Here is a 26576-nt window from a genome sequence, read left to right as displayed (position 1 = left end):
TTATTTACTGTCCTGATTTTAGATTTATTTTAATACTGGCAGCCAGATTTTGTTCATTTTCATGGTTTCCTCCTTTCTGTTGAAATTGTCCACATGCTTGTGGATTTCAGTGGCTTCTCTGTGTAGTCTGACATGGTGGTTATGAGAATGGTCCGGCATTTTTGTGTTCTCAAATAATATGCTGTGTCCAGATTGGTTCATCAGGTGCTGTGCTATGGCTAACTTCTCTGGTTGACTTAATCTGCAGTGCCTTTCACGTTCCTTGATTCATGTCTGGGCGCTGTGTTTAGTGGTCCCTTTTCAGACTTCTCTACAGCTGCATGGTATACAGTAGACTCCTGCAGAGGTGAGAGGATCCCTCTTGTCCTTTGCTGAACGTAGCATATTATTTGATAACACAGAAATACTTTACCTCAGGCAGGAAGCAGCCAGGTTTTGAATCTGCAAGGCCATTCAATTTTAAACAAGGTGGTTATTCACACTTGCCTCAGACAAGAGTTCTTTCTCCCAACTTGAACTTTCCACAGATATATAAACCCCACTTTCCTAATTTCCAGTATACCTCACACTTCTGAGAATGCCTGCCATAGATGTCAGGAGAGAATGCTTCTGGAACATGGCCATACAGCTGGAAAACTCACAGCAACCCAGTGTTTCTGGTGATGAAAGCCTTCGACAACACAAGAGCTCCCATGTTCCATCTCATAATTCTGGCATTATTGTTTTCTAAAAGCCCTACAAACTCTCTCTGGTTGGATATGACCTAAAGTCCAATCAAATGTCCACCTCTCTTTTTCTTTTTTAATATGCCATTCTGGTTCTTCAGCAATCACTGGCAAAAATGAATGAGAACCAGGACTTGAACGCTGCTTTGGGGAGGCTTAATTGCTGCTTGTTCTTTGTTCACTCGCAAATTCTGGGATTCTGCATTAACTGTAGGCAATGAGTAGAACAGGTTGTCTGGTAGCTGCCAGCCACTCTTCCAAATGTCATATTTAATTTAATCAGCTCTTGGCAAGTCCACCTACTTCTTACACTTTATTCAGGTCAGGATCCACAAGCTTTGCCAAACTGAGTCCTTTAAACCAAGAAAGAAATAAAACAGAGTTGTCTGTTAGCTTGTAGATATTAAGTAAAGATAAAAGTTTCCCCTGACATTAAGTCCAGTTGTGTCCGACTCCGGGGTATGGTGCACATCTCCATTTCTAAGCCGAAGAGCCGGCATTGTCTGTAGACACCTCCTAGGTCATGTGGCCAGCATAACTGCATGGAGTGTCATTACCGTCCCGCAGAAGCGAGATCTATTGATCTACTTACATTCACATGTTTTTGAACTGCTAAGTTAGCAGAAACTGGGGCTAATAGCGGGAACTCACTCTGCTCCCCGTATTCGAACTGTTAACTTTTTGATCAGCAAGTTCAGCAGCTCAGTAGTTTAATCTGCTGCACCATCAGGGGCTTCTGTAGATATTAAAATAAATGAAAAATAAAAGGTTTTTGATTTTATCTGCTAATTTCTTTTTTCTTGGCTAAAAATAGCTAAGTGAAGATATGTGTTTGGGATGGAGATAAACAGGAGAAAGGATTAGGTACTCCATCCTATCAAGAACGGAGTCTCCTTTGTTAAAAACCATTGCCTGGAGAAGAGACAGGTAGATATGTAAAGCTGTTCTATCCTCTGTCCTACCCTTTGGACCCTATGTAGTTCTGTTCTCTAGTGAGTTGACTTCGAATTGACCAGTGGGTGTCATTATATACAACAGCCTTCTACAATCCAGTGCCCTCTGGACTACAGCTCCCATCATCCCTGGAAAGATGTTGCAGTCTTCAGAGATGATGTAGGTTGTAGTTCAAAACATTTAGGACCCACAAGGATAGGTCAGTACATGCTAACAGTGGGCTCTACCAATAGCTATTCCTTGATTTAGCAAAATGGCACCAACTAGGAAGAAGTTGGAGTCACCATCAATGGAGGACTCTGGAATTTGTTGAAGTACAGAATTGTTCAGGGCGAATTCTCCCTTCCTCCAGATCAGAAAAACTCAAACTTGCAAAGGACTAGCTCTGCTCATTGGGCATGAAGTACTCAGATGGGGGATTCCTAAAAAAATAAGAGGGTCACAAAAATAAGGGAGTCACAGAATGGTCGAACAGGATCATTCTGTTCTGCAATGTTTGATTGAAATAATGTGTTTTTCAGCAACCTTTTTCTGTAACTACTAATGGTATTCTAGGGAATAAAAGAAGGAAAATTATGTGAAAATATTCTGAGGGTTGATTCATCACATTCACACACACACATGTTTAAACATGTGTATGTCTGATACAATAAGTAACATGTCATGATCAGATTCTCATACAGGTTTTATATAGCTGCAATGCCAACAACAAAGTTTTGTTTATCTCCAGTGGTTTTTGTCTGAAACCATCATTTGATTTGCAAATTGTGGCCTAATTTATTGTTGAATTTTGATGCACTTGTATGCATTGCTGGAGTCAGTTTTTATAACAACAACAACAACAATAACAATAACAATAATACTTTATTTATATTCCACTCTATCTTCCGAGGAACTCAGATTGGATTACAACATAAACAAATAGGCAAACATTCAATGCCTTAATGCAGTGGAATAACAATGACATACAAATTATGTGTTAAATGTTTTGATACGGCCGATGGGCTAATCAATAAAAGGTGATTTGACATACAAATATATAGAACAAAGGTAAAGACTTCCCCTTTCATCTCTGGCTTTCTGGTGGTGGTACTCAACTCTGGCCATGGGGAGGTGTTCTTGTTCCATTTCCAAGCTGAGGAGCCTGTGATCCATAGAAATTTCCTGATCGTGTTGCCGGCATGGCTGCATGGGTGCTTTTACTCACATTTACATGTTTTTGAACTGCTAGATTGACAGGAGCTAGGGCTAACAGTGAGAGCTCACCCCCACCTGTGGCTTCGAACTGCCAACCTTTAGGTCAGCAGATACAACAGTTCAATGGTTTCACCTGTTACGCCATTGCAGCCCCTTTCATTTCATTTTTGAAAGAATTTTGTTGAAGCAGAACGCTTGGTTTCCCAAAGGAGACACAGAATTTGAAATGTGGAGACAACAAAAGTGTTTAACCCCTGTGTTTCAGCTTGAAATGTGAAAATGTCATAATTTTAGTTTGAGGTGTAAATAGGGGAAACTGGGTTAAAAAGTGAGATAAATATCGGTGTGGAAAAGAGCATGGAAATGATGCCTTGTTGATATTTTCCTTACATATTCCAGCTTCCAAGGAGAGCCCTCTTCATGCTTTGTCTTATACAGTGTGCTTTCTCTCTCCTTCTGTTTAATCCTACAGAGAAGAGTCAAAGATGTGATCTCACCAATTGTATTTGAAGCTGTGTATAGCCTTGGAGAACACACCATGTCAAAACAGGAGAAAGAATTACCTGCGCTGAGGCCTGTACTTCGATGGAAAAGGGGACAGAAGATGGCTCAGAGAAATCAGGTTAGAATAAACTCAAAGTAAAATAAACTCAAAAGTGTCATGGAATTTTAAAAAAGGAAGAAATGTGTCCTTCCTTCCTCACTAATGGTTTGCCCTGCCATGTGAGGCCAGATTTAGGATTGCTTTTAGAAAAACCTCTGAGGATGCCTGCCATAGATGTGGGCAAAACGTCAGGAGAGAAAACTTCTGGAACATGGCCATACAGCCTGGAAAACTCACAGCAACCCTTAAGTTATTAACTTGAACCTGGAGAAAAATATAGCCCATTCCTTATACAGTGTTTTCCTGGTATTCTTGTTTGGACTCCTCCTCACTGAAGAACGGGGCTTCATAACTTTTCTAATCCTTATGGTTTCATTTCATTTTATTTTAATATAAAACATTTTAAATGTTTTATGTAGTTTTATTATAATGCTTTCTTTCCTATTGTAAAGTGCCTTGGGGGCTAATTCACCTTGAAAGGCCATTTAAAATACCATTTAAAGATACAAATAAAATATTTCACGAATGCTTTGCTTAAAGCACAGTCCTATGTAACCTTATGCCCAATAGGTGCAGTGGAATTTGTAATTTGGTGTTTTTGGCCCAATCATTACAAACTCTGTGCATTAATTCTTTTTCTGAATGCCTGACTTTAAATTCTTAGTTCATTGGGTGATAAAAGTAATGCATATATGACATTCATGTGCCATGAAATTGAAATGTCAAGATGATTTGTGACTTTCTTTTCAGTCGTGTTACATTTTCTGAAATAGGTCTTACTTAAAGAGATATATCCATATGTGGCATTGTTTCATCTATCATATATTTTCATATCCCAGCCGCAGTAGCACAAAGGGTTAAACCCTTGTGACGGCTGGACTGCTGACCTAAAGTTTGGGTTGCTGACCTGAAGGTTGTCAGTTCGAATCCGTGAGATGCGGTGAGCTGCCATCTATTATCTCTAGCTTGTGGGGACATGAGAGAAGTTTCCTAGCAGCATGGTAACACATCCGGGCATCCCCTGGGCAATGTCTCTGTAGACAGCCAATTCTCTCACACCAGAAACAACTTGAAGTATGTTCTCAAGTAACTTCTGACATGATAAAAAAAAATCCTAGCTTAAAGTAAAATGAATTGTCTCCCTTGCCATTTTTATCATCACAACCATCCTGTGAAATAGGGACTTGCCCAAGTTTTTCCAGTGAGTTTTATAGTTCAGTAAGGACTTGAGCCATGGCTCTGCCATTTTAATCCAGCTCTCAAACTTTGGTCTTTCAGTTACTTTGGACTTAATTTCCTAGAAGACTCCAGCAAAGTTGATCAACAGTCAAGAATTCTGGGAATTGAAGTCCAAAACTTCTGGAAGGCCAAAGTTTGAGAAGCACAAGCTCTAACCATTATGTCATATGTAGTCAACTTATTGGAGCAGATTCATAAGAAGGTTTCCAAGAACTGTTCCTAATATTTGGATGCACATTCAAACAATCCAGTTAAAAAGGCCTTGGTTTTCCTGTAGTTGCAGGCATTGTAGGCAGGCATTCGGAAACTTCTGAAAGATCACCGGAGTATTATAACTAAATATCTCTTTAAAAAAAATCTTAATACCTTTATTTATTTATTTATTTATTTATTTATTTATTTATTTATTTACAACATTTATACCCTACCTTTCTCACCTAAAAAAGGTACAGCATATTATCTTAACAGATATTCTTCAGGCATCCTCTGTATTTTAATCCCCCACTTGTATGTGAAAAACTATAAATACTGATGTTAAAAGCCAGTTTTCAAAGAATTTATTTAAAAAATCTGTGGTCATTTTCTGATTTTTCTCTTGCTGTTTATTCAGCAAAAGAGCCTCCAAGTTGTATTCCAAAACTCATGCAGTTAAAAATAGCTGCCTGTCATTGGCTTTATTAAAAGGATCTTAACTGAATAGCACTTTTACAAAGAGACACAAGTATGTGAGTGATCTCCGGAAAATGTGGCTGTTTTAGCTAGGCAGTTCTTTGCAATGAATGGCCGGTGATTTTATAAATCCAAACAAAATTAAGGCAACTTTAGAGAGTGTTAGGCCTTTGTCACAGTTTCAGGATGAGTACTTTGCTTTGAGATCAACATTTCGATCCTTAAAACGTGCATTCCATGGGAGATGGACCAGGATTAACAACTGAACAGCCGTTGTTCATAAATGAATGGGAAACAAATAAAGTCTCAAACTACATTGGTTGACAACTTATTCCAGCCTGTCTTTTTCCAGTTGTATTGGAATAGAGCTCCCATCATCCCCATCCTTGACAATGCCTAACATGTGTGTTGCAGTCCACGTATGTGGAATTATAAGAAATTGGTGATTTTGGGAGTATTTTGTTTGTTTGTTTAAATTGGTTTGCACTGAGGGCGCATCCAAACTGGCCTATATCTTGGGACTTGTCCAGATTTTTACCGGAGGCATCCAAATGCCACCTCCAGTAAAAATTGATTAATTTGTAATAACCTAAGTTATTCCTAATTAAATACCCCATTAGATCTGGGCCTTCCTGAAAGGCCCAGGTCTTAATGGGGTTTGGTTCTATGGGGACTGATTTCCAGACTAGCTGGGGGTGAGTCCCCATTGCCATCCAGAACCTTTTGGGCTCCTGAAATCCAAAGGACTGGGATGGCACCCATCCCCTCCCCCTCAGCTCCCCATTTACTCCTAAAAATAAAGTAAAACTTACCTGGCCATCATAACCTTCCTTCTTGCGCCCTCCTGGCATGAGAAAATGACGCGTCAGGAGACCGGGGCAGAGGAGGAGCGAGGAAGAAAGTTATGGCAGCCAGGTAAGTTTTACTTTATTTTACTTTATTGGTAGGGGTAAATTGGGAGACTGGAGGGGATTTTAATCAGGAAGGCATATAGCCACCCCTCTGGGAAAGCCTGTTTTTGGGGGTGGGGGGGTGGGATGGGGACAGGAATCTGCGCCAAGCTCTGTGTGAGGAAGTGGCTAGAGAGCAGCTAGGATAATAAGTAGGCATATCCTTATATAACCCAGAAGTCTAATGTAGGACCTGTATTAAAGATCAGGAAGAAAATAATGACACAGGATTGTTAGCCAACCTTCTGTATATTGTAGCAACAATATTATTGAGTGGTGAGCTTACTAGATAGAACAGACCGCAGGAGTCTCTAACACTCCCCATATGACCAAGATATAAAGCTTACTTTTATTACAGGACAGTACTTTCCCCCTTCTTTCCCTCTTTGTTCAATTCAAAATATTTCCAACTCAACCTTTGAGTGAATGGAATCCCTAATGCATTTGTCCCACCCATAAATATTTACCTGGCCTCACATGCCAGAAATGAATGCTCTGGGTGAATTGGTGGGAATGGCCGCTTTCCATGCCAGGAAACCTTTCAACCACCCAGCATTATAATAGAATTGGACAGATGTTGAGCTTTGAAATGGTTTGTCCTCCAACAATCAGGTTAGTAAATGGGAGGGAAAGCTGAATTTGGAATTATTTCAGATCTGAATTTGAACAGAAGTAGCTACAAACTCGGAAAACTCTGTAATTATATCATTTAAGTAACAATGATCACTGAATAAAATACTCATGGTTTTCATTACTTTTATGTTGAATATTAAGGGGACGTGCTTCCGATATTTGGAAGATTTTCCAGTTCTGCTAACAAGGGCTTATAGTACTTAACAAAACCTCTGGGAAATATATTTCTTTTCACATTTTTACATCATCACCACACCTCTTTGTATCATTATTATTATTATTATTATTATTATTATTATTATTATTATTATTATTATTATTATTATTATTATTTGTTTGTAGACCCCTTATCTCTCCAGAGGGACTTAGGGTGGTTTCAACACATATGGCAAACATTCAATGCCAACAAAGAAACATCTGAACAAATTACATCCTCATCCTCTGTTTAGCTCTGAGTTTTTAAAGCTGCATCAGCATTAGAAGAATGGGAAAGAAAGGCAGGAGAAATACATACAGTTTTTGAATGGGACTCGACTCTGAACCTACTTTAGGTTTCATGCTTCCCTCAACAGACTTTTTTTACGAGTGTCATTGATAATAATGGTGGTACAAAGCCTGCTTCAAACTTAGAAGTTTATAAGCATATATGATCTCCTCAATACACTCTGATTTTGTGATGACTGAGTTTCTGGTTTGGCTGATTGAATGTGAAATGTATTGTGTTCAGTACCCAAACACTACATTTAAAAAAAAAATGATTAGCCTGCTTGTATAGAGTGTCTATAGGTTCCTATATTTATATTCCATAGGTTCTATAGGTAAAACCAGATCCTTCTGTGAACAATACTACCATCCTTATGGAACTGAATGCTTTCCCATCACCCTTAGGAATTTTACAGCTGTTCCTGTTCACCTCTTACATTAGCATGTCTGGTTTGTTTAATAGAAGATTTCTTGTTACATTTATAGCTCTTAAGGAATTCATTCTCATCTGCTTCACCTGCTATGGCTCTCTGTGGAAATACTCTGCCAATTACTTTGTCTTATAGCCAGCGCATGTAATTAAATCCTGGAAAGTGTTCAGGAATGTTAATTACTTGCCACCAGTGAGATAAGATCAGGTGCATGTGTTGGGATTCATGAGATATGTTTTATAAGATGTGCTCTATAAATAGCTAAGGGGCTGTACATATGCAGTAAAAAGCAACTTTGCTTTGTGATTAATAGATGCAAGAAGGACGGAGATCTTGATCAAGCAGAGGTGAAACATTTTGTGTTGTAATAGCTCACATTTGAGTCTGTCCAAGGAATGTCATTTTCTTTATGGTTCTCTTTATTAGCCCCAATTTTTATATTTCTAAATATTTCTTCCTACAAAAATTTAATTCTACCAATCTACCTACCTACTTGTTGCTCAATGAATTTATGGGGAGGCACCTTACAGAATTTCAAGGTGACTTCAATCAGCAAATGTTGTAGCAGAAAGGCCCTACAAATACAAACATAGAACTATCTATGCACAGCTAAAACAGTAAGCTATAAGCCAGTATTTCTCAACCTGGGGGTTGGGACCCTTGGGGAGGTTGCGAGGGGGGTTTCGGAGGGATTGCCAAAGACCATTAGAAAACACATATTTCTTATGGTCTTATGAACCCAGATCTCTCCAGTATTTTCTGTTGGCCATGGGAGTTCTGTGTGGGAAGTTTGGCCCAATTCTATCATTGGTGGGGTTCAAGGGCTCTTTGATTGTAGGTGAAGTATACATCTCAGCAACTACAGCTCCCAAATGTCAAGGCCTATTTTCCCCAAATTCCACCAGTGTTCAAATTTGAGCATATTGAGTATTCGTGCCAACTTTGGCCCATCATTGTTTGGAGTCCACAGTGCTCTCTGGATGTAGGTGAACTATAACTCCAAAACTCAAGGACAATGCCCATCAAGCATTTCTAGTATTTTCTGTTGGTCATGGGAGTTCTGTGTGCCAAGTTTGATTCAATTCCATCGTTGGCGGAGTTCAGAATGCTCACTGATTATAGTTGAACTATACATCCCAGCAACTGCAACTCCTATATGACAAAATCAATCCCCCTAACCACATCAGTATTCAAATTTGGGCGCATTGGGTATTTGTGCCAAATTTGGTCCAGTGAATGAAAACACATGCTGCATATCAGATATTTACATTACAGTTCATAACAGTAGCAAAATTACAGTTATGAAGTAGCAATGAAAATAATTTTATGATTGGGGGGTCACCACAACATGAGGAACTGTATTAAGGGGTTGCAGCATTGGGAAGGTTGATAACCACTGCTATAAGCAATGGACAGAGCAATCCTGTTCTTGGAAGGTTGTGTTTGCAGTCCAAATTATGCAAGAATAGCAACTGTCAGGATGCAAAAAGATCAGCATTCTCTAAACTGACCTTTTAACATCTGACCAGAACAAAGGGGGGAAAAGAACCAGATGAGGAAGACCATTTGGTTGGAAAGACTGATTTATGACCTGCTCTGGTTTTCAAACATGGGAGAGGACAGTTGACGGGGAGGTGTGAATGGGGAAGAAGAAACATGAGAGGGGGAGGGAAGAAGCAACTTGATATACTGGGGGACTAGCGGAAGAGGGGCAGTATAAGCTTTGCGATCATCTTGGCAAGGCAGATTCAATAAAGTTTCCATGGCACCAGCTGTGTGAGCCTACCTTTGTGTCCTACACCTTCCAAGGACTGACAGCAACATTGCATAGCTCATAGCCATGACTGGGTGCTGTTGTTTGAAACTACAGTGTATAAGCTTAATGCATAATATTACTGTGTGCACAACTCTCCTTCTGGCACTCTTAGCAGAATATGTCTGTTTTGCTATTAGAATTTCCTCACACGAATAGTGTGACTTACTCATGGCTACATCACTCACAAAATGCCAGCTGATGTGTGTGTGTAGATTCTCTGCCAGAGCCACACGTGCTGTCCAGCTATCCCTCTGCTGCTAATGCATAAGTTGCTGTGAAGAGTCATCTCCTTTCCTTAAACAACTATAGATTGACACATGATCGATGTGTCAGGAGAATGATGGGATTAGATTCTTTGTTTCCAACATATCTCCAGAAATATTGTCAGGTTGTGTATACCAGTAGAACCTGTTTAACACTGGCATATGTTTCCTAGGACTATGGTGGAGTTTTCTACTCTGGAGCCTTTTAAGCAGAGGCTAGATGTCTATCTTTCGGGACTGCTTTGATTGTGTATTCCTGCATGGCAGAGGGTTGCGCTGGATGGTCTCTTCCAACTCATATTCTATGGTTCTATAAGCATATTAGGGTGGTATACCCCTTGATGGATTGTCAACTTGCCATGGTGAGGGGGCTTGCGTGTTCCAATGAACCTGCGGGCACAACCACTGGAGTCATGCACTTCTAGGAGTGGTCACAGGGGAGGATCCAGACCAAGAAAAATCCGAAAACCCAAAGACCTCAATGGCGGAGCAGGCAGAGGATAACATGGTACATGTTACAACGGCTGTGAAGGCGGAAGAAGGCTGCAACAGACTGAGAAGCCACTCTCATTGTGTAATCACACCACTGCTGGGACCTCACTCTATGAAGACTGTGTGTTGACCGGCCATGCACCGACCTCCACACATTAAAAAAAAATCACGCACAGGCGTCTTCCAAGAAAAATAAAAATAAACCTACAAAAGTCCCATGGCGATCAGCGAGTGGCGACAGGGGCAGGACTGTGAAATCTGGAAGCCCCTAGTCACAGACTGGCACATGGGCAGTGGATATGGACTCAGTCATTCTACCTCAAGGTCCGAGGCAGTTGAGTAGTCCGGCAGCTGTATCCATGACTGAGCAGCCCTTTTTAGGATCCACTCTGCTCACCCCACACGGGGAAGAAGCTAGAAAAGGTGCCCTAAACATAGTCTGCCTCTCTTATCCCTGACTGGACTGCCGCGTCCAGAGGGGTCACCACTCTGCGGCCAAAAAAGAGAAATGAACTTTGGAACATGGAATGTACGGACGCTGTTGGATAACACTGACAGCGAATGCCCCGAACGCAGGACTGTTATCATTGCAAGAGAGCTGGGATGCTTTAACATCGACATAGCAGCGCTTCAGGAGATCCAGAGAGCAGGAGAGGGACAGCTATAGGAAGAAAAAGGAGGCTACACTTTCTTCTGGAAGGGACTGCCTGACGAAGAGTGAAGAATACACGGAGTTGGCTTTGCTATCAAAAATGACTTGGTGAAGCACCTGACTGAAGCATCTACTGGCATTAACGAACAACTCTCCACTCTCCGAATTAACCTTGCCAAAAACCAACAGGCAACCATCATATGTGCCTATGCACCAACACTAGATGCTGAAGAAGACATCAAGGAAAATTTTTATTTTCAGCTGGACACCATCCTATCGGAGGTACCTAAGGAGGACAAAATCATCCTCCTGGGGAACTTTAATGCAAGAGTCGGATGGGACTCCAACTTGTGGCCAGAGATCATAGGAAAAGACAGGATTGGAAACAGCAACTCGAATGGCATCTTGCTTCTTACCAAATGCGGACAGCATAACCTTGTTATCACCAACACGCTCTTCCGCCAGAAAAACAAGCTCAAGACATCATGGAAGCACCCCCGGTCAAATCATTGGCACCTCCTGGACTATGTAATTACATGTGCCAGAGACCGCCACTATGTTCTTCTCACAAGAGCCGTGACAGGTGCTGATGACTGCTGTACAGACCACAGGTTTATCCGATCCATGATGGCTATCAAGATCGTTCCCAAACGCAGACTCCAAGGAAGAAAAACAAGGCATAAAATGAACACCCAAGCCCTTCAGGAGCCCTCCAAATGAGCCCTTCTCCAAACAACACTCAAGGATCATCTACCCACAGAACACCCCGAAAATGTTGAGGAACATTGGAACAAACTGAAGACCTCCATCATCACAGCCTGCAAAGAAACCATTGGATATCAAACTAAGAAACATCAAGACTGGTTTGACGATAGCGACAAAGAGATCCAACAGCTAATCAATAACAAAAGAAAAGCCTTCCAAACATGACAGAGAGACACCAGCTGTGCTGCTAAGTAAAGAATCTATACCAGTGCAAAACCTGAGGTCCAAAGAAGGACCAGAGAACTCAAGAACATCTGGTGGACAAAGAAGGCTGAAGAAATCCAACACTTTGCAGATACCCATGATGCTCAGGGATTTTTCAAAGACACAAAGATCATATACGGACCAAGAAACCATGGCATACAACCTCTACGCTCATCAGATGGAACCAAACTTCTGAAGGACAAAACATCAATTACACTAAGTTGGAAAGAGCACTACCAGAACGTGCTGAATCGCAGCTCCAATGTGGCCGAAGAGACCCTCTCACAAATCCCGCAACAACAAACCAGGGATGAGCTTGCAGCACTGTCTAGTTTGGAAGACGTCAGCAATGCCATCAGCCAACAAAAAAACAACAAAGCCAGCGGACTTGATGGGATTCCTGCTGAAATCTTCAAAGCGGGCGGACCTGGACTGATACAACAACTCCACCAGCTCATTGAAAAGGTGTGGGTGACTGAGAAAATCCCAGCAGACTTCAAGGATGCCACCATCATCACCCTTTTCAAGAAAGGGGACAGAACAGACTGCGGGAACCATTGCGGTATCTCCCTTCTAACCTCCGCTGGGAAAATCTTCGCAAGAATCCTTGCAAACCGCCTACTCCCTGTCTCAGAAGACACCCTCCCAGAATCCCAGAATGGCTTCCACCCCTCCAGAGGAACAGTGGACATGATCTTTACTGCATAACAGCTGCAAGAAAAATGCAGGGAACAAAATCAACCTCTGTACATGGCATTCATTGACCTTGCAAAGGCATTCGACACAGTGAATCGCAGTGCTCTCTGGACCATTCTCCAAAAAATTGGGTGCCATCCTGCGGCTCCTCCATGATGACATGATGGCAACAGTCTTGGACAGCAACGGCTCCCAAAGTGACCCATTTAAGGTGGAATCAGGTGTCAAGCAGGGATGTGTTATTGCCCCCACCTTATTTTCCATCTTTATTGCTATGATACTTCACCTTGTTGATGGGAAGCTTCCCACCGGAGTGGAAATCATCTATCGGAGAGATGGCAAGCTATTTAACCTCAGCAGACTGAGAGCCACAACCAAGGTCACCACAATATCTGTTATAGAACTCCAAAATGCCGATGGCAACATAGTCTGTGCGCACTCAGAAGAAGACCTACAAGCCACTCTAAACACCTTTGCAGAAGCATACAAGAAGCTCAGCCTTTCACTGAACATTGAGAAAACCAAAGTGCTCTTCCAACAGGCACCAGCTACTCCCTCTGCAATGCCAGGAATACAACTTAATGGTGTAACACTAGAAAACGTTGACCATTTCCGCTACCTTGGCAGCCACCTCTCCACAAAAGTCAACATCGACACTGAAATACAACACTGCCTGAGCTCTGTGAGGGCAGCATTTTTCCGTATGAAGCAGAGAGTGTTTGATGACTGGGACATCCGTAGAGATACCAAGGTGCTTGTTTATAAAGCCATTGTCCTCCCAACCCTGCTCTACGCCTGCGAAACGTGGACGGTCTACAGACATCACAGTCAACTACTAGAGCGTTTCCATCAGTGTTGCCTCAGAAAAATCCTGCAAATCTCTTGGGAACACAGGCGGACAAATGTCAGTATGCTTGAGGAAGCAAAGACCACCAGCATTGAAGCAATGCTCCTACGCCATCATCTCCGCTGGACAGGCCACATTGTCCGAATGCCCGATCACCCTCTCCCAAAGCAGTTACTCTACTCCGAACTCAAGAATGGGAAACGTAATGTTGGTGGGCAGGAAAAGAGATTTAAAGATGGGCTTAAAGCCAACTTTAAAAACTGTGGCATAGACAGTGAGAACTGGGAAGTCCTGGCCCTTGAGTGCTCTAACTGGAGGCCAGCTATGACCAGCAGTGCTGCGGAGTTCGAAGAGGCATGAATGGAGGGCTTAAGGGAGAAACGTGCGAAGAGGAAGGCCCGTCAAGTCAACCCTGACCGGGACCGCCTTCCACCTGGAAACCGATGTCCTCATTGCGGGAGAACATGCAGATCAAGAATAGGTCTCTTCAGCTACCTACGCACACACCCCCAAGACACCAAAGATGGAAGACAATCATCCTTGAACTACGAGGGATCGCCTAAGTAAGGTATACCTCACAACCTCTGAGGATGCCTGCCATAGATGTGGGCAAAACGTCAGGAGAGAATACTTCTGGAACTTGGCCATACATCCCAGAAAACACACAACAACCCAGTGATTCCGGCCATCAAAGCCTTCGACAACACATGGAAAGAGGTTATTAAACTGCAAACACTGTGATGTCTCAGGGACCCTCGAGTCATGACCCCGCAGCCATTATAGATCAGACTGAAGAGGATATGGGGTTTGTGCCAACTCAGCAAGATTCTGTTCTCTTCCAGATGTTCCCTGTTGACAGTTTGGGTCCAAAGCTAATTACAAAAGCCCTTGAAACAGAGCCTGGTTCCCTGGAAAGTGTTCCTTTTGATAGGAGATTGTTTCTGAAAACATTCCGCTCTGAGAAGGAGAATCGGAGACGAAGCGCGAGATTAGCGGAGAGAGAGGACGCTAATTAAACCGATTCACTTGGGAGTTTCCAGGGAGGGTTGCATCTGGTAAAGTTGTTGTCTTCAGTCCGTTTCCCTTGGGAAAAAGTGTTCAGGCACCTGGTTTGAGGGGAGATTTGAAGTCCCATAAAAGTTCTGGGCACAGGCTAGCCATCGCGGTGTCAACCTGTCAGTTGGGAAGTTAACATCGACTCTAGTTCCTGCGGCCCGCTACTCTTGAGTAGACCAGGTGTTGCATCTCGTCTCCCTGTCAAGTCTGGACTGCAACTCAGTTCCACCATGACCAACTTTGCCTTGCCTTGTTATCCCAGCCTTGGACATTGAACCTGGAACTCTTTGAAAGACCTTGTTTTATTCCCCACTCAAACTGCTTGGAAGTTTGAGTGTGTTTCGGTTATTGGATTTAAAACTTTGAACTCTAATACTAGACATCTAACTTTATATTACTGGACTATATTTGACCTTTCCTAAAAGGACTATTGCTGGACTATATACTCTGCTTATTTTTGTTTGACTTTTTTATTGCTTTAATAAAGATATTAGATTGTTTATTGGCCTCCGTGTCTGGTTTCCAGTGATCACGCAGCCTAGAGGCGTCACAAACACTTTGTTTTTGCGGGACATCCTGCCGCACATTTTGCTCTAGTTTTTCAATGAATATCTCAGATAATCTCAACCAATTTAACAGAGTTTGTGGCAGCCCCAAAAACAAAGTTTCTGGTGTGTAACTACTTTCAAAGTTAATACCACACAATTAAACAGGAAATAACACTTTCAAACCAGGAACAGAATTTTATTCACATTTTGTTATATAGTATAATCCTTGTGATCATGGAAGCAATGTGGTCCATAGTTAGATCTTTCTCTCATTGCATTTTCCTCAAAAGGTTCTTCAAGGGTTATGCTCCAGTTGGCTGAGTCTCTTGAGATGCATTTGCTTGTTCTTACAAATCCAGGCAAGAATTTGCTTTTGTCTAATCTTTTACTACCTTCCTATTTATTAATTTTTTTTATTTTTTCATTCTTCTAGACTGTATTTGAGAGGAACTGTCAATCAGATGATTGTGCTGCTGACCTGAAACTTCAAGGGAAACTCTTCTTGTCCAGGTGAGTGATACTATACAGTTCTGACCCTTATTATAGCCCATTTTTAATGAATAGTTTGAAATTAGCACTTTTTAACTGATGCATAATTGAGTCCATACTTTAGGTCTGAGAGCCATACCTGATAACTGAAAGTTGCTGATGCCCTATTTTTGTTTACCCAAATCGGTATCTTAGAGGGAATGTCTTGCAGTCATAAAAATTGATAAAAAGGGATGTACACTATCTCTTTTCCAAACTTATCTTCTGTGTAATGGACATGTGATATGATGTTTCTGCTCCTCTCTGCTCATATTAAAGCTCTGTTTTCCCCATTTCTTACTACTGCCAGACTCATGGATCCACTTTTCTTTTGTCTCTATTTCTACTCTCATGCTAAAGCAGCTCCATCAGGTTGTTCACTGCCTCATTTGAGAGGCAATCCTTTGAACTCAAATTAACATTTGAAATCTGTTATCTCCTCTTTTCATTTCATATTTAGACTTTCATTTGACTGTTTTCAGCCTATTCATATGGTGGGTCCTTGAATTTGATTTATTTATTGATGTAAATCTTCCCCATCAATGCAGTGAACCCTGAACCACTTAGGGAAAACTGTCTTCATGCTGCCACTTATGTAGAAATTATATATTTGAGAAGAAGGAAAAATCCAAATTCAATCTTTGGTGTGTGGTATTAACTAGGAAAGTGTTTGAAATGTTTGTGGCATCAAAAACTTCCTCCATAGTAGTTTATGGACCATTTCCTTGCTGTGTGCCAAATCAGGAAATTATTTCCAATGAAGAGTCATTTTTCTTCCTTGGGGAAACTGGAGATAAGATTTAGAGTTGTCTTTGATAATTTAGCCAAACAGTCCATATAATATTTCTGTGGGATTGAGGAACTGATTCAGCAGAGTCTGGATGAAGCCTCTTGGGCAGGACACTGGCTTACATAGCTGGAACAAGGGACTATGATACGTTTTGTTTGTATTCTGTTAGAAAGCAAGAGAGGTCAGAAACAGACCTTTCAGTACTCTGGACAGATCCCAGGGAAGAGACAAGTTCTGAAGAGGACTACTTTCCTGAAAGAACCTCTCCAAGATCCATACCTTTGTTGGAGGGAATGGAGCTCCTTAGTGGCTGTAGCTCAGAATCTAGACTATTGTCCTTTTTTTTTGCTTGGCATGGTATCTATGTAGTGAATTGTGAGATGTAAAAACTGTGTGGACAAGTGGATTGGTTCCACACAGGCTGGGTTATAGTCTGCAATCTCTGGTGTCTTAATTTGGGGTAGAATAGTTTAAAGGGTTTTAGATTGTGATGGTCCCTGATTATTGAGTTTGGGCCCAGCATCATGGACTAGATGTTGTGCATTTAAGTCAATTGGGTGTTCTTGCTTTGAGTTGGTGACCAAGTCACATTTTATAATCCTGAGTCAAGACAACAATTACTTAAAAGGGACATTCAAGTACCACATCTAGCTTGGATGTTATTCAGCTTGATTTTTGTGAGCAGAGTTGGAAAAAGAGTAAATATGGCAACATCTGGGCAAAATAATGGGACGGTGGTAGCAATAATAACACTAATATGTATTAATATGTATTTAGTGTATATGTTCTTTTAAATGGGTTGTGTGTGTGATTGTACATGTTGTATTTTAATAAGTTGGTGTTCCTTTTAAAGAAGAAGGTTTTTAAGATCAAGTCAGGCTGCTGTGGTTTTTAGATTTAAATATGTTTTTATGGATTTTTACTTAATTTTTTTAATACCAATGAGATTGAATTCTGTTTTAATGTTTATAGATTTGCAGATTTTAATTTGTATTGAAATGCTTTTAATGTAAACCGCTTTGAGTCCCCTTGTAAAGAGAAAAAACGGGGTATAAATGCACATAGTAATATAAATAATAATTCATCACCATGCACTAACTAAATAATGATGATGATGATGATGATGATGATGATGATGATGATGATGATGATAATAATAATAATAGAACAAAAAGCACCCCAATTTCCACAGTAATTATGAAGGGGCAGATCAATTGGTGGTACAAAATAAGACAAATGCAACCACATAGACTCCCAGCCATATGCCTATTAGAGCAAGAAAACCACAAAGAATGGTCATCATGGCTAAGCAGACTCTGCCACACTGTCAGTAAGTTAGGTTTTTCCGCTCTCGAGCTAATAAATTTTGGGGCTAAAGTGTGCTCAATTGTTTACCAAAGAGCCCTTGACACTGCGGCACAAAATGACCTTATGATCATAGCACAAGCTAGAGCCACTCCATACTTGGCTAAATTTAAATGCAACGTGGGCATGGAAACCTACCTCTTTTTTACACTCCCACTATATATTAGAAAACTTTTTACCCGGGCTAGATTTGAGCAACTCGACATTAAGTCTAAGCTAGGTAGACGCCAGAATATCCCTTATACAAAGAGAACCTGTGGGTGCCGCGAGGCAGATGCAGAAGTGGAGGACTCAGAACACTTTTTCTTAAAATACCCCTATTACAACAGGATTCGATCTTTCTATTTAGAGCCTCTGCTTGAGAACCACACTCATTTAGAGAATAAGGAGAAACTGCACATCCTTCTACGGGGTTCAGATAAAAACTCTATTTTAAAACTGACCCTTTTTACACAAAAAGCGCTGGCCATCCGCGAGAAGATGGAAGCGGATAGCTGTGATATTAATGTCAATAACAAAATCTAAATTTAAAATTTTAGTATGGACAAGCCACTAGTTTTACTTACCCTTGTCCCCGCTTAAACCTTACCTTAAGGGAATAATTAATCTTAATTTTAATCTTTTTATTCTGTACTTGCACAACTACCAAGGAGTGGGTTGGTAGGCTAGTAGGCCAGGATGCCCTGTTTTTACATGGTTTTACTGTTTTACATGATTTTACTGTATGCATGGGTAAGGGGGTATGTTTTGTATGTTTTATATGTTTTGATATGGTCAAAACTGACTAAGCAATAAAGAGTTGTTGTTGTAATAATAATAATAATAATAATAATAATAATAATAATAATAATAATAATAATAATAATAATAATAAAGCCCCAAAAAAATCACAATAACCCAGTGATTCTGACTATGAAAGCCTTGAGCAACTTCAACAACAATAATTTGTGAGTTAATATTTGTAGAAGGTCATTGTGTATTTACATTATAGTGCTGGGAGCAGACATTGGCAAAATTCCTCTCCCATCTTCTTAAATTCTCATCCTTTCATCTATGTTCACATTCCGCCCCCCTTCTTTCTCTTTCTTAATTTTTAAACATTTTAGCATAGTATGCTGAATGTTTGTATGTTCCTGACAATACTGTTCCTTTAAAGATGGTTTAAGACTTCTACTCACTCCTAAAGCAGTTGGTTTTGGTTGCATCTGGTGAGGGAACGGCTAACAGTATGCATTTGGCAGCTGCAAGGGAAAGAACAGTGGTGTCTCAGCCGTGGTCTGAATATCCCAATAATGAAATTGGACCTTGAAGGAGGGTGGGGGAGGGAGGTACACTATACTTGCCCATGTGGCACTTGGTATTTGAAAAGGGATATGGCAAAAGAGAGAGAGAGGCCTTCTTAATTTTAAAAAAATAGGCGTGGAGAAGAGGGAAACGGACAGGTGTGGGCCATGGGGCAGAATGGGCAGGTGACTCCTATAAGTGCAGCTGGAAAGGAAATCCTGTAATAGCAGTGCCATGGAGATTCAAGCAGTTTGAACAGGAACCTTAATAGAAAAAGCAGAGGGACTGTACTTATCATATGGCTTCTGCATTCCTTGCGGGGGAGAGGCAGTAATGAGACTTGCAAATGGACTGTATGTTGGTTTATGAAGACAGGGTGTGTATGCAATCATTGCATGGAAGAGGCCTCATTATAAGTAGTGGCTAGTGATGAGCAAACTTCAAAGTCCGTGTTTCCTCCTCCCATATAATTATCGTATCTACACTTTCTCTGCACGTGTCATTAAATCCAGAGTTAAGTTATATGCCAGGATCGTTTCCAAGTGCGTTTACGAATCTATCTGCCACCTTTCATTCATCCCACAGTAAGGCAAACTGTGCACTATAAATCATTTGCATTGTAAACAAACTCTAAAATGGTTGGGGATAATGAGAATCACACACCGAAGTATCTGGAGGGCATCTAATTGGGGAAAGTGGCAAAATTAAACATGTTAGTGTCTCAGAAGTAATCTCATTTATGGAAAGGAGATTGATTTCTAACTTAAACATGTTCTCATTGAGTTTGTTATACATAATACTTACAATAAAGTCATTTTTGAAAGTGCCAACTAGTTTTCATTTCCTAATGTATAGATCTTTCTAGAACTTGGTCACAGCATCAATAATTATACATGGCAATAACTATTTCTTTTTAGAGGCTAAGAGACTACAGAATATATGAGACCTGAAGAAGATTCTGCATGTCTTTGTGTATGTCTGCTATATTGTCTCTGCAAAAGGAAGGCTTGCCAGAGAGAAAGACTAACTTCTAGAGTAGTAAATCCAGACCCAGTTGACAGTCTACAGGCTGAAATTGTGTGATGAAAACCAGAACACCATAAATACACACGCGTGTTTGCCTTTTTGTAATGTAAATCTGACCCAGTAGATTTGATTGTACACATCTGTATAAACTTAGTTTACTAACCTTGTATCCAGGCATTTTCTATGAAATCTGAAGTTATGATTGTAAAAGGTCACTTAGCGAGTTAGTTGACATAGAATAACTGCTGTTTGATTATCTTTCTTCCATACTAAATGTAGATCTGGACTACTGCTATTTGGCATGGCTATATTTTACTCAACATAAATCACTAGCTACCGTGCAACAAATTCTTTATTACTTGTAACAGTAAACTTTATGAGATCATGTTCTGAGATTGTGACTTATAGCCGACTAAAAATTATTTCACTTTCATATATGAATTTCATAATAGGTTCAGAGTAAGTTCAATATTTTAAAGACATTTTGGAGAACTCTGCAATTTTAGAATTCTCCAAGATTGGAAGAACTGGGGAAGTCCATCATTACCAGGTTTTTATCTTTCATTTAGTTTTTCCTCCTACTTTTCTACCTTTTCCATACTCAAACTTAGACCTTTGCATGAAGAGCCTTTTTTTCGTGTCAGGAGCAACCGGAGTTGCTTCTGGAGTGAGAGAATTGGCCGTCTGCAAGGACGTTGCCCGGGGGACGCCCGGATGTTTTGATGTTTTACCATCCTTGTGGGAGGCTTCTCTCATGTCCCCGCATGGAGCTGGAGCTGATAGAGGGAGCTCATCCGCACTCTCCCCGGGTGGGATTCGAACCTGGCAGCTTTCAGGTCAGCAACCCAACCTTCAAGTTACGAGGCTTTTATCCCCTTGACCACCGGGGGCTCCATGAAGAGCCTGATAGAGATAGACAGTCTGGAATGCTGGAAAGGTGCTCTTTCTTATCTTTCAGATACTAAACTGCTTTCTTCTAACTATATAGTCCCCATTCTGGAAGTTGAGAAGTACAGCTCTCCCTGCCCATAAACCTCATTAAAGATTTTGGAATAACAAATAACTGAAATAGCTTGGGTCACCACTGCAGCCTCTGGGCATTTTAGAAGTCTCCAGTGTGAAATTTGGAACTGTTTAAAAGAAACATCACATGACTTAAATTTGTGAATTGTAGAATTTTTTTAAAAAGTCTTCCCAGTCAATAAAAAGCTACATTTCCCAGTCTAAAATTCTTATTTGGCTGATATTTTTTCCACCAACCTCCCTGCCTTGAAAAAATGCTTGGTAAATTTATGAAAGCAGTCACAGAAAGGAAGGAAACTGGTATATTCTGAACATTATGAATAGAGGCAAAATTTGTAGGGTGAATACACTTCAAGAGCAATGGCTTCTTTTTTTTTTAAAAAAAGTTGGGACTTTGTTTCTAGAGTTCTTAAGCAAAGCATCAAACATATTCATTGCCATGAAGTCTTTCGTTCTTCTTGCATAAGATTATACATTTGAAATGATAAGCCACATGTCTGGAAAATGTATTTTGCAGGAGAATCAAAGTGGACATGTATTTAGAAAAGCTGTTTCTGAAATGTTGAACTATATTTGTTTCTTGTTGACTTCAGCTGTGTTTCTTGCATTTTGCCTGCTTTCTTATGTGAATGGTCATGATGAAAATGGACTTAATATGCAAGTATGATTGCTAAGGAAATATCAAATATTTTTAAAAGCACTTTTTGCAAAGGTGTATTACAGGGAATATGCATTCATCTTTTTATCTAGTTTGATTATCTATGTACTGTAACTTTTCAGGTCTGAAGTTTATATATTATCTTTACCATGAACTCACATGATAGTTGTGAACAATCTACTTGTTTTCTGCTACACCCTTGTACCTGACAAATAGGTATAATATTACCAGTGTACCTTATTGGGTGTTTGTTAAATCTCAGCATGATAAATTGTCCCCATTTGTCAGGGAAAGTCCTGACAAATTCTATATTGTGCCATTTTTTCAGCTGGTTTGAAAAGGTCCAGGTTTCTCCCTTTAAAGCATTCCTTAATTGCCAAGCTATAAAGATGTGCATCTTAATTTTTAAAGTTATCACTGTTTTCTCTTCTAACATGGTTCATCCCAACCAAGGCTTGTCCCTTTGCTTATACTGTTTCTTAGCTGTTGTTTTTTGGCACAACTTTCTACCTGAACTGTGCAATCGGAACCCTTCTTCTTTCTTGACATGTTTGCCTACTTCAATCCTGGGCAGAGAAAGAGTAGCAGAGGAAGGGATGCCAGGAGCAACCTTGATGGCAATGAAGTACATTAACCGGGTTATGAGAAGGAATCAGGGAATCAGAGCAGACAAGCAGGTCAGGAAAGGAGGGCACTCAGCCAGTAGAATTCATGGTTTGGGGGTTCCTTAGAGGTGAAGTGGGATTGCTGGTGATTTTTACTGCATATCAAGGAAGGCTGAAAAACCAACCCCTGAACTCCAGTATACTGTTATTTATTAATTTCTGAACTCTGATCTATCCATACCTGTGCTATCTTGTGTGTCTGTCTCAAAAATAGCCAAAATGAAACAGTTATGACTGGAGGCAGCCCTACGATTGCACAGTTCTTCAGAAAGCTGCATAGTTCTGAGTAAAAAGGTGTGAGTTTCTTGAAAATGTGTTGAGTTTTCAATCTTGTTGGAAGAAAAAGAAATCAACCTTGAATGTTTTGATACAATGGGGAAAATACCAATGTCTTTCCCACAACTTCTGTTGGGAAGTGAGAAAATTGATGTTTTTCATCACTATTGAGGAGGTATCTAGTACTCCCTTTCAGAAGCAGTTCTCCTTCACTTCAAGCACAATAGATCTGCTTAAAGTCACAGCTCTGCAAACTCCCATGACCTGCAACCATAACCAGAATGGCCTAAGTATCCTCTATCCCAGGGTCCTTAAACTTTTAAAGCAGTGGGCCAGTTCATGATCTCTCAGTTTATGGGGGGGGGGGGGGGGCAGACTATCATTTGAAAAAAAAATTCCTATGCACACTTCACATATCTCATTTGTTGTGACAAAAACTCATGAAAACCCATGAAAGAGTACAATATTTTAAATGAAGAACAATTTTACCTAACATAAACTCACCAGTATTTCAGTGAGAAGTGCTTTTGGCTGATGAGAGAGCCAAGTTAATTAGGATTGTTGTTGTTGTGTGCCTTCAAGTTGTTTCAGACTTTGGGCAACCCTAAAGTTTAGGACAGGACTCAAGTGAATGATCTTGGAAGGCCGTAGGGCCTTTGTTGGGTGCCCCTGCTCCACCCACTCAGCAGTATGTCCTCATTAATCTCAAAATAATGCATTATAAACAGTGCCATTATTAGTAACACATCATTTCCAAACTCTGGTTATTCAAGTGGAGAATAAAGAATACTTAAATATATATCTTGGAATTAATACTGTAGGATCGACTGTAGGTTTCTTCCTTCACAAGAAATTCACCCATATAAAACAACTCTTTATTTTATATGCATTGGGAGTTAATCATCCTTGCAACATCTGCATAATAAATCATTAGGATGAGTGGAACTCTCTGATGAACTGCCACAGAACTAGTAGTATAAATGATGTGGCCCAAAGCCATGGAAAACCCCACCAGGAAATACTGCTATTCAGAAATGAAATTTGTTAAATTGTTGCAGCATTTTTTGGATTTATTTTCTTTGGGTAATGAATCTGCCAAGCAAGAGAAACAGTGGGGTGGAGGACGGAACTCTTTCAAGTAAACAGCTGCACACCAATGTTCTTCAATAATATAGTGTCAAGCCATACAGAGTTTGGAGATGTCTAACTACTGTCAAGGTCAGACGCCAGCCAATGGATGGGAATACCCTTTATTGTATAAACAACTCAAAAAAGCTCATAAAACAAACACAGGAGCTTGCAACACTTAAACCTCAGTGTGAAAAAGACATTAAAACTGAAAAAACTCCAAAAAACCAAACTGGAATATAATCCGGATTATCCAGAGATATAATCCGGATTAAAACAAAACTGCTTAGATTCAGATCAAAATTGCAGGATAACTTGGAGAAGGCAAAACAAACTACAGGCCAAATTCCCAAGGGTCCAAAACAGAATCCCAACTGGGTTACAAAATAGAGTTTTAAAGTTCAAAACAAACAATGTCCAAACTGGGCCAAACTTTGCCATCTGCAGCAGCACAAACAAACTGGTGCCAAAAACAAGGCAGCAAAGGGCAAAGAGTTACTGCAGGGTCAGAAGCCAAGCCAGTGACCAGTAACGGAGCGTAACTTCAGAACCAGGAGTCAAACTGGTATTGGAAGCAGAGCGTTACTTCAGGGTCAGGAACGAAGCCAATGGTCGATAACGGAGAGTAACTGCAGAACCAGAAGTCAAACTGGAATTGGGAGCGGACCGTGACTTCAGGGTCAGGAACGAAGCCAACGGTTGGTAACGGAGAGTAGTTACACGGTTGAGAACGAAGCCAAGCCGGAATAGGGAGCGAAGAGTAATGCCAAAATGATGTCCAGTCCAAGGTCCAAGATGAGAAGTCATCACATCAAAGTCCTCGTCAATGAGTTGACACACGTAGCCAAAACGACGGAGGCGAACTAATGCAGACAGTAAACACAATGCAGTCTAAGGAAAACCCACATAGTTCCAGCCCCCGTCGTAGAAGTAACCCGGAATAAACTTACGTCGGTTGCACAGTCCCAAGCCAGTCTTTAGGAACATGAACACGAAACCCAATGGCGCCCAACAACCACCTTGCCACACACAAGGGCCCAAATGCCCTCAATTTATTTGCAAGTTGTCTTCAGAACTCGAGCCAGGCACCGCCCTTCCCACAGGTTGCTCCCATTCCTCATCCGAGCTGGAACCATCCTGCCGACACCCAGACCTACCCGCAACTGTGGAACTATCCCCACTCCTCCAATTAGACCACCTTGGGTCTGATCCTGAAGGACCCCATGTTTCCTCAGCGTTTCCATTACCAGTGAGCCCAGTCTCCCCATCACAACCCTCTGGAGTGCGTGTTCATTCCATGCTATCCTCTTCTGCCCGTACCACATCCCCAACATCCATTTCAAGCCCATCCTCCCCTTCAAAACCCTCAAATGAATCCTCATCTGTTGATTCCTCAAATATCTCTCTAAGCCTCTTTCTCTGTAACTCCTAAAATAAGTCTTGCTCCCAAGGAGTCTTTCTTCTCTTCCTGCTACTATCAGTAGTATCGTTGACCCCAGAAGGCTCATTCACAACAACTACAATGTAATAGGAAGAAGCAAAAGAGAAAAAAACTTGGCTCCCAATAGAATCCACAGGAACCACTGAATATACAGTAGAGTCTCACTTATCCAACATAAACGGGCCGGCAGAATGTTGGATAAGCGAATATGTTGGATAATAAGGAGGGATTAAAGAAAAGCCTATTAGACATCAAATTAGGTTATGATTTTACAAATTAAGAACCAAAACATCATGTTATACAACAAATTTGACAGAAAAAGTAGTTCGATACGCAGTAATGCTATGTAGTAATTACTATATTTACGAATTTAGCACCCAAATATCATGATGTATTGAAAATATTGACTACAAAAATGAGTTGGATAATCCAGAACGTTGGATAAGTGAGTGTTGGATAAGTGAGACTCTACTGTATCTACTAAAGTACTTTATTTTAGAAAAAGCTCAACATGCTTCTGCCTGTATATATAACTACTTCTACTGGGCAGAAAAGAAACTAGCAAAAATAATGAGACTAATCTTTTTTGTTGGAATTACAAGTTTGGTAGATAATGGGAATGTCATGGATGTAGCATATCTTGATTTCAATTTGGCCTTTGACAAAGTGACGGTAAAATGTATACTACACAATTCTACTGTTAGGTGGATCGATATTAGTTAAGCAAACCTGAAGATTGCTTGCCTTTTCATCCTGGATAGAAGTGACTATTGGGGTGCCTTAGGGTTCTGTCCCAGGCCCAGTGCTATTCAACATCTTTATCCATTACTTGAATGATGGAATTAAAGGCATGCTTATTCACATTTGAAGGTGACACCAAATTTGGAGAGATAGCTAACACTCCAATAGATCAGAATCCCAAATGACCTTAACAGATTAGAAAGCTGGGCCAAAACTAACAACATGAATTTCAACAGGGAGAAATGTATGGTATTACACTTAGGCAACACACATGAAAGGAATCTAGGAATTCTAGTTGACCACAAGTTGAACACGAGTCAACAGTGTGATGCGGCAATTAAAAAATTCCAGTGCAATTTTAGATTGCATCAATAGGAGTATAGTATCTAGATCAGGCATCCTCAAACTGCAGCCCTCCAGTTGTTTT

At 40.6% G+C, this 26576-nt stretch overlaps 1 protein-coding gene across 1 annotated transcript in view; it reads left to right on the top strand.

The window, feature by feature from the left end:
- Positions 1-26576, top strand: part of itga9 (integrin subunit alpha 9) — a 404663-nt gene that overhangs the window by 229169 nt on the left and 148918 nt on the right. Inside the window, exons 16-17 of the mRNA XM_008112818.3 lie at positions 3349-3498; positions 15658-15734. Coding sequence (XP_008111025.1) covers positions 3349-3498; positions 15658-15734 — 227 coding nt within the window. The remainder of the gene's footprint in view (positions 1-3348; positions 3499-15657; positions 15735-26576) is intronic.

This window comes from Anolis carolinensis, chromosome 6 (genome assembly GCF_035594765.1).
Source record: "Anolis carolinensis isolate JA03-04 chromosome 6, rAnoCar3.1.pri, whole genome shotgun sequence".
Taxonomy (NCBI): domain Eukaryota; kingdom Metazoa; phylum Chordata; class Lepidosauria; order Squamata; family Dactyloidae; genus Anolis; species Anolis carolinensis.
This window is presented reverse-complemented; position numbering and strand designations above follow the sequence as displayed.